At 40.0% G+C, this 9612-nt stretch overlaps 2 protein-coding genes across 2 annotated transcripts; one reads left to right on the top strand and one right to left on the bottom strand.

The window, feature by feature from the left end:
• Nucleotides 1–3273: 3273 nt before the first annotated feature.
• On the bottom strand, nucleotides 3274–6233 carry LOC6631255 (ATP-dependent RNA helicase DDX54). The gene is made up of 6 exons (XM_002053207.4): nucleotides 6132–6233; nucleotides 5526–6072; nucleotides 5122–5465; nucleotides 4652–5062; nucleotides 4309–4590; nucleotides 3274–4251 (listed from the first exon to the last, which is right to left on the bottom strand). Exons 1-6 carry the CDS (start codon nucleotides 6132–6134, stop codon nucleotides 3349–3351), a joined length of 2490 nt encoding a protein of 829 aa, XP_002053243.1. The 5' UTR covers nucleotides 6135–6233; the 3' UTR covers nucleotides 3274–3348.
• A 1855-nt stretch (nucleotides 6234–8088) lies between these two features.
• LOC6631256 (farnesol dehydrogenase) lies at nucleotides 8089–9049 on the top strand. The gene is made up of 2 exons (XM_002053208.4): nucleotides 8089–8723; nucleotides 8785–9049. Exons 1-2 carry the CDS (start codon nucleotides 8151–8153, stop codon nucleotides 8959–8961), a joined length of 750 nt encoding a protein of 249 aa, XP_002053244.1. The 5' UTR covers nucleotides 8089–8150; the 3' UTR covers nucleotides 8962–9049.
• Nucleotides 9050–9612: the final 563 nt, after the last annotated feature.

The raw sequence follows: 9612 nt of genomic DNA, 5'->3' as shown, positions 1-9612 counted from the left end.
GCATCTCAACAATTTCTTTGAATTAAATAATGCGTTTTTAAGTGACGCTTAGAAGCATTCTTCAGTAAATTGTGCAATTGTTAAAGTGGCCGTCAACTATGCGACATAAAGACAGCCCAAATTAGATATGAACTCCAAGTGTGTCAGAAGCATTGCAGTCGCACACAATAATTTACAAGCATAGCGAAATAAAAAACAAAATTAAAGATAAGATGTTTGGCCGCAGATTACAGCCGTCAAGTGGTCCAGCTGCCAATGAGTGCCCATGGCGACAGTTCAACAATCTGTAAATAAAGAGGGGGCGAGTAGCTGTTATCCGTACTTTACATTCAGCGCTTAGCTGTACTGTTAGCTGACTGTTGCCTTTAAATCCATATGAATAGGCTTAACATTGGACGGTATTAACAGAAAAATATAATGCTAAATTGTAAAACTATTGTCAATTATTAATTGAGAAAATTTTATTAAATTAATGTAATGACGAAAGAGTTCTTAGTTCTTAGCTATATAACTATTAATAATAATTGCAAAACTAGCGAAACCCAAATAAACAGCATTTCCGTGGTATAGCTCATACCGAAGAGTACTTACTTACATACGTACATGGATATCTTGTATATAAATATAGACTGCAATATATAGATATTTTCTTGCGAGAAGAACTCGATTGCTGATTGTAAACATGTGGACAAATATATGAGTGACAGCTTGAGAGCTGCTCTGACAGCGTCCGAGCCACTTGAAGCGCCTAAAAACGAATAAAATTGCGATTACATCTGTTGTTTTTAAGAGAAAACTAATCGGAACGGAGATCGGAACAGAGACAATGGAAATGCGTACAATCGATTTCATTGTTTTCACAATTGGCCTTGCACTTTTGTTTTGGAAAGGGGAGAATCTGGAATTTTTGAATAATTTATGAATGTCTGCTAGGCGCCAGATTCTGTTGGCTAACAGACGGTTATCATTGTTGTTGTTGTTGTTGCTGTTGTTGTGATGTGTGCCAATGAAGCATTTGAATCTGAACAGAAGTATCTAATCTTTGGCACCCCGCAGATAACTGTTCTGACTTGTTTCAAAAATTCCCGGGCTGTATTCGCATGCAAATTGTTTTGGACTCCAGTAGTTTGTGACAAATGTTGAGTAGCAGTAAAAGAATAAAAAAAGGAAGACTTTGATGTAAACGCGCACATAAAATAGGAACTACTTCCCGTTGCCCCAGAATTGTTTGCGAGCACCACGATAAAAGGCTAACGGCAATGCACTTGTGCACAGCAGGAATTTCATGCCTTACACTAGATGGGGGCATCCCCCTATGTATGTGCTACCTAGTGTATTTTTAGGCGCTAAAGTCCCCCAACTAAACGTTTTGGTATAGGGCGAACAAGATGCTTTAAATTCAACTTAACAGGGGCGACATTCGGCTGCCCTCCTTGTGTTCTTTGCCTTACGCACAAATTAAACTTCTTTGTGTTCCACTTTAAGTTCTGAAAATATGTTTATGGAATGCGCACAAACATATATATCTATATATATATATATATATATATATAGATAATTAAAAAGAGACAGTATTCATGCCACGCATAAATATCTCACGTTTTGGCCAGGTATCTAAACACTTAGGACCCCTCTGGGTGCGCCCTACGGTTCCACTTTGATGGGGCTTGTTATTGAAGCAATATATTTAATAGAGTGCTAATCCATTTCAGAGGCATGCCTAATGTCTGTGTTCTGAAATAGGTTTAGTCCAAATGTTGCATAATCGCTGCATCGAGAGTGTAAACGTATACTAATATAATTTAAAACACATATAAAATTAACTAATTAGTTTTTTGAAATAAGCAGCAGCTGAAGAAAAAATGTAAATAACTAACTTATGCGATTTTAAGAGTCTTGATTGCAAAGAGTTTTACAATGGTCTGGACTCAATAAGCTGATGTACACATTTTCCAGTAATTATAATAAAACTCTCATTAACATTATGGCTTTTCTAGAACGAATCCAGTAGAATCGAACAGAATGAAATATGAGTATGTGAAGAGTCTCTGTCACAAACTGTGCCACGGGGGTTGCTGCACATTATTGTTTGTTGAGGACACTCGCTGCCAGCATGTGACCCGCGCGTCTGTCATGAGTCGGCATGACAAACACCCTATCCGAAGTAATAATCAGTACAGTCATGCCTGTGCCTAGGGGTGGCAAAGCAACAGTGGATTCACTTAAATTGTGGCTTGCGCTTGACGTGACTTTAACGCCGAAACCACCATCTGGTTCTGGTAATGCGGGCTACAGACTTCGAGTCAATGATCTAATAGAGATTAAGATGAATGATCTGCTCAACTGGGGCTATCTGTGACAGTGGGTAGTTTTTTCTTCAGAAGGAAACAACAAAAAATTAAAAACATAAAGTAATTACTAACAACATTCGGTTGGGATGCGCACACGCACAAGCCTCTATTTGCCCTAGTCCTCATACAGAATGTGCGTGCCATTTGGTTAGAGTTTGGGTTTGGAGTTTCGAGTTAAGGTGCGCCCGGACCAACGCACCCTAACACTCGGCTTTCCTGGAATGGTTTGAATGCGCTGTGTACAGCAACAAGCGCAACCGTTTGTCACACACGCACTGGCCCATTGTCTAAATGCTCATTTAGGTCATGTTCCGGGCAGTGTTACAATAGGCTTGTCACATATTTAACCTCACGTTATGGCAGACCTTTGAGCTAATTGTGGGTGTTATCCAGATTGCCAAAAGACATTCAAAATTTGTTGGAATCTTTACATCAACTGGGTAAAAAAAAGGAAATGATTGTTGTTTTTATACTTCCGCTCATTCAGAGTTCACAGTTTACTTACAAAGTGCTTAGGCTCGGGACCGGCGCACGTGCATGGCTTTCAGGTTTGAGCTCCAACCCTTAACTTTGTGCCGCACCCATTTTTTATTAGCTCTTCTTACGCACCCACAATAGACACTGCGTAAATTATTGTGGCATGAAAGCCACTCATCTCACACATTCCACTTTGGTCTTTCCAATGCGATGCTATCGAATCCGAAAAATGTTCTCCACACCCGCTAATTGCTTGGCTTGACAGACAAAGGCTCAGTCGTGGAGTTACTTGAAGTGAAATGCGGATGGATGAAATTGGTTTTAGTCTAAGAATACATCTGGAAACCATCTCACCAGGATATATTTCTTAGTGTTTTTTTTTTTGTTTTGTTTTATAATGTCAAGAGTGTAGGAATATAGTCTTTATAATGATAGCTAGCCCATGTATAAAAATCATATCAATTTATTATATTTTATATACAGCTGCAGATGACACCTTGTCTTGATTCATTCATCTAGCCTACTTGCGTTTCCTCGTCACTCCAGATTTTTTCTGTGGCGCTGCTTTTGGTCTTTGATTTTTCCGCATACTTCGCTTACGGTTCTCGGCTTTTTTAGTGATATTCTCCTCTTGACGCCTCTTAATGGACTCAAGACGCATTCGCGCCTTTACTATCTGTTCAGGCTTGCGCAGCTCCTTGTCATTGCCGCTAATGCGCTTCTTCAGCTCCAGCTTGGCATTATGACGAGCATGTCGGCCCACCGGATAGCGTTGGACATGGGATAAAGGCTTGAAGTTTTCGTCATCGCTACCAGCGTTCTCACGTTGTAATTGCTCCTCAATCTTGGATTTCTCCTTCCACTCGTTGTAGCGACCAGTCTTGAAGGAGGCAGGTATCCAAGCACCAGATTCTGTGCGTATTTTGTTTGCGCGCGGATCTTGAACTGAAACCATTTTCTTTTTGATGCGGTCCCATTTCTTAAGTCCTGGCTTGTGCTTTGTCTCCTGTGCTGCGGATCGATCTACCACAGAAAACTCGGCATTCCGTGCTTGTCGCTCGAATGAGTTGATGGCAAGGCCATCCTCGGTGTGTTTATCCACCGACTGATAAGGCACATAGTTCTCCTCATCCTTGGTTTGCAATTTGCGCTTCTTTTTTTTTGGCTTTTCCTTGTATAGTGCCTCCATATTCTGCCGTTTTTTCGGCGCGACAACCTTTTTAAACGTACTACTTATCGACTCATCATCAGCAGTTGTAATGGGCTTTGCCTTCTGAGAATCCGCTATCTTTTGCTCTTCATCAACATCCTCCTTATCGCGTTGTTGGCGAAACTTTTCGATGACCTCGCTGTGATGTGAACGTTTGTTCTTCATAACAACGAATGGCACAGACTTCTGTGTGGTGTTCAGTTCAAAAATGGTCTAAAACATGAATACAATAAGATAATGGGCTTCTGATTAGATATAAGCTCGACTTACACCACTTGGCCGAAAGTTACGCATCTTGACTAATATGTCATGTTTCTCATTTTCCAATTTACGCTCAGATTCCGCTACTTCAGCCTTTGAATTGGCATCAAGCTTTTGGCCAGATATTTTAGCGGCTTGCTCCAGCACAGGGGCAGCATCGAAAAAGTCCTCAAGTGATTTTAAAGCAAAAAATTTAATCTTCTTAGCACGTGCATTAGCATCTGTAGATGCTGTGGGACGAGAGCTCAAGTATTTTTTGTACGCATTCTCACTGGTGCGTAGCACGCCCGCCTGTTTGTAAAATACACAATCAGATACACAGCTCTATAGGAATGGAAATGCAATAACTTACAATATGATGACTCTTCTTGATCTCGGCCACGCTCAGATACTCCTCTTCAAGCAGGTCTTGTGGTATGGTACCTATAGATGAGCTATCATTGATATTAAACGGCCTGTTTAGAAACAAGTGCAAGTCTAGCAAGTGTGCTGTATCATCCGTGGAGAATATAGAGTAGGCAGTGCCAGTACGTCCTGCACGTGCACAACGTCCCACACGATGCACAAATAGCTTCGGTATCCCCGGAAAATGTAGATTAACCACATAATCCAAGCTGGGTATATCAATGCCGCGGGCGGCTACATCTGTGACTATAAGAACAGAAACCTTTTTGCTAGCAAATTTTGCAGTATTGATTTTACGTGCAGCTGGGTCCAAGCTGGAATACACTGAAGTGTTGGATATGCCCGCCTGAGTTAGTATCTGAAATAAAATTGATATTGGAAACTATTATTTCAAAAACTGAATTACACTTTACTCACATATGAAATTAGCTCGACATGATGCTGTGTACCCGCAAAGACGACTGTCTGTGCCTGCTGGGGTATCACATATTTCAATAGAACCACCAATGCTGTATAGCGGTCATCTGGTCGACAGTACAAAAATTTGAGGGCCAGAGTTTCTGGCAGCTTGGATTCAACATCCAAACGTATGAGCACCGGATCACTGAGTCCAGCCCGTGCGAATTCCACCAGAAGCTTGGGCAGCGTGGCCGAGAACATAACCATTTGGCGAGAGGAAGGCAAGCGATGCAACGTTTCGTTCAATTGCTCGCCAAATCCCATTTCGAAAAGCCTATCGGCCTCATCGAACACCACATACTCTATGGAAGAGAACAATGTCTATTAGAGTTTATTGGAAATAATTATTTGCTGTGACATACCTATTGAGTTAAGTTTCAGGTCCATTTCTACACACAAATGCAGAAAGCGGCCCGGCGTAGCTACAATAACATCTGGGCAAGTATGTATAGCTGAAAATTGCGAATCCATGGAATCGCCGCCCAGTACTAAAATCGTTTTCAACTCCATAAAACGACCCAGATCCTTAATGAATTTATATGTTTGCACAGCCAGCTCACGTGTTGGCGATAGGATCAGAGCACGTGCTCCTTTTGTGGGCTCGCGGCGCTGCAACTTCTCAAACATAGGTATAAGAAAGCAGGCGGTTTTGCCGGAGCCTGTTTTAGCCATGGCTACAACATCACGTCCCTCCAAAATCAATGGAATGGTTTTTCGCTGAATGGGCGTGGGTACCTTGTATCCACGTTTTGTTATACCCTTCAGCAATTCAAATCCCAGACCTAAGGATTGAAAGCCACCGCTCTTTTTCGATTTTGGTTTGTTTTTAAGTATGTCATCGTTGCCGCCGCTGGTGCCATTCTGTTCCAATGACGGAAAGCCAGGTATTTCATCGTGCTGTTTCTTACGCTAAAATTTAACGCTGATTAAATATTAATTGTTAAAACATTTAACACAGTTCTACTCACCATTTCCGCACTATTCAAGTAAAATAAACGAAAAACTTATTTACACGTGCATGTGCACAGTGTGCCCTTAACAAATTTAGCGAATTCTGAAATATCGATACTTTAAATATCGATAGGGTCATTTTTAATTTAACTTCATAGTATCGATATTACATCTTTCTGATTAACAGGTTGAGCATTACAGAAGTACGTAATGTGGGCAAAAATCCGACTTGCTGAGTTTTATTTCCGTAGATAAAGTATGTGGAGTAAAGTATTTATATTGCCAAAATTGACTTAAATAATTGGGAAATACGAATAATTATCTTAACAGTGCCATAATGAGTCAAGTATCGATAAGATTCTTATCGACCATTTACCAACGGAAAATTCAAAAACTTACTGCTAAAAAGAAAAACTACATATTGTAAGGGGAAATTGTAATTTTTCAGGAAAATATCTATTAGTTAAAAATATTAGTTTTATATATATAATATAGAAATAATATTTATTATTCTAATGCCCTCTGCCGGGGTATAAACAGAAAAGCCTTGAAAAGGATTATCTATAAAATACTTAATTAAGCTGTCTATCTCGAGCTCATAGTTTACTTAACTTACTGTTTTCGTTCAGTTGATCCGAGTTGATTACAAAGACAATACAAACACTAAGCTCAGTTATGCCCAAACATTTAAATGCGACGGAAAATTTCTGGTGTGGTTTTTCGGTCTTCAAAACGAACGATTGCCGGGAATGCAAAGTTGGGTAGATCAGGGTCAGAAATTAATTTCTTCGCCAGCAAAAAGCCATTACAGTGGATCACACATATACATATAGGCTTCGGTATAGTATGTATGTATGTTGTTCATATACATGCACACATCATGAGACCGAAGTCGAGAGTACATTCTATTTTTAACATTTTTGGGGGAGCGAAAGGGTACCGATTTTGTTTACGTTCTCAATTTTGTGAACATTTTGTTGTATGGCATCATTTATCTATCTTTTGCTATACCCTATACCCTAGCTTCCTATGCTGAGAGGTAGATAGATCATTAAAATAAATGATTAAAAATATATCAGAGCATGTTACCATGCTATCCGGCATTTAACATAAGCTTTTACCAAATGTTAGTTTTTATATGTTGTTCAATGATTCTTTTGATATCACTTAATACAACCTTCATTAACAATACCAGAGCATAGGGTATATGAGAAAAAATATTTCATGCATAAAACATGTTTTTAATTGCCTCTCGGCTTGAGTGTGTGTGTGTGTGTGTGTTTGTGAAAATTTATAAACAAATTGTAAGTCATGCTTATGAACTGAATTTCGTTTTATTTCGCAAGAAATTCAAAGCTAATTTTCAATTATCTAAAAACAAAAGTATTAAAGCAATTTTGCATGGGAATAAAACTAAACATAATGTTTATCTTCGAAAATGGTTTTCCTTATTTCGATTTTTATCAAATTGTTAATATAAAATTATCTATTATATGGGTCGGTTATTTAAGTACTTTGTGAAAAAATACCTGATTACTATGAATATATATGTACAAATAATAGATACCTTATCTTATATATAGTTAAAAATTCGTTTCTACCTTTTCAGTCTATTGCAGCACATCAGCAAATTCGGCAAAAAAAAAGTAATAAATGATAGAAGCTATCTCCTGCGATCATGAAATTGAAGAGAGCAAGCAAGAGCGAGAGTGTGCTAGAGAGTGGAAGAGAGAGCAAGAGAGAGTTGGGAACTGAATATGCAACGAGCGAATCAAGGTACGATTCTATAGACTGGAATAATGCTATCAGCATTACGTGACGCTTTTCAAATCTAATAGCTAAATGCCCATGTATTACGAGAGAGAGAGAGAGGGGGAGAGAGAGGGAGAGAGAGGGAGAGAGAGGGAGACGGAGATGACGAGTAGCCAAACAGCTGCTCACGCACAGCCAGCTGTGCTATAAAAGTGACGCCATCTTAGACGTTGGCGTTCAGTCAGAGCGTTGATATTTGGCGAGTCGAACTAAAAACAAATAAAATGGATCGTTGGTTAAATCGTGTTGCCGTTGTAACTGGCGCCAGTTCGGGCATTGGTGCGGCATGCTGCAAAGATTTGGTGGGCAAGGGCATGGTCGTGGTGGGCCTGGCGCGTCGCGAGAATCGGCTTCAGGAGCTGAAGGCGGAGCTGCCGTCGGATCAGGCGGCGCGCTTCCATTTCCGCACCTGTGACGTGAGCGTGGAGCAGCAGGTGATCGATACCTTCGCCTGGATCGATAAGGAGCTGGGCGGCACAGATGTGCTGATTAATAATGCGGGCATTGTGCGTCACACCCAAATTATCAGCGAGGGCAATGGCGCCGATCTACGGGCCACATTGGACACCAATGTGCTGGGTGTCTCCTGGTGCACACGCGAGGCGTTCCTTTCGATGGAGCGACGCCAGATCAACGATGGTCACATACTCATTGTCAACAGCGTTGCCGGACATCAGGTGCCCATTATGCCGCAGATGAGCTTCAATATGTATGCGCCATCCAAGCATGCGATCACCGCACTGACCGAGGTCCTGCGCCAGGAGTTTCTCAACAAGGGCACCAAAACAAAGATAACAGTAAGTGAGGAATACCCTTTATCTGTATCGATTCTTATATTGTGCATTATTTTCACTATAGAGCATTAGCCCTGGCGTTGTGGATACCGAAATTATTGACAAGGACAAATTATCCGCCTTGGGTTTTCCCATGTTGCGCTCCGAGGATATCGCCGATGCAATCACCTACTGCATTCAGACACCTCCAAATGTCCAAATACACGAGCTCACGATCCGGCCTGTTGGTGAGAAATTCTAGGCTCACCAAATGGAAACAATGAAAGCACATACAACTATAATTTAATATCAAAATAAGATTATATTTATTAAATTTGATCTTCTAACAATTATAATCTGCGATTATGTTTCACAACAAAATGTGTTTTCCTTTAAGCAAATGGGAAAAAGCATAAGGGAATTTCTAAGTAAATTTTGGATTCTTACAATAGTTGCTTTTTTGTTTATATACAAAAAAGTAGATATTTAAACGCATTTGAGAGCTCGAGCTATCTTCAAAATTAGTGTTACCAGATTTGCCAAAGACAAAAAACTTTATTGCATGAATTTCTGTGCTGCCAGATCAACAGAACTATGATTCAGTTTGCAGCTGTTGACATTCCAAACATTTTATGCGATCAATTGCTATGGTTCTATGTTATCAAAAAAGACGAGTTTTTATGGTTTCTATAAGCACAGTTGCCTATTGACAAAAATTGGATTGTGCCATGTCGGCACGCCGAATATTATGTGTAGCATCTTGTAAGGTGGCTAAATGGCAAAAATATCTGACGAACAGACAAATTATCTATACAAAAACTCATAATCGACCGATTTTTCCTATATAGCTATACGACATATACGTTGATATATGCATGAAACATGTATAAGAAACAAGGCAGATCAGATTGCC

The sequence above is a fragment of the Drosophila virilis genome, chromosome 2, assembly GCF_030788295.1.
Source record: "Drosophila virilis strain 15010-1051.87 chromosome 2, Dvir_AGI_RSII-ME, whole genome shotgun sequence".
Taxonomy (NCBI): Eukaryota; Metazoa; Arthropoda; class Insecta; order Diptera; family Drosophilidae; genus Drosophila; species Drosophila virilis.
Note: the sequence above shows the minus strand (reverse complement) of the source record. Positions and strands in the feature narration are given on the sequence as shown.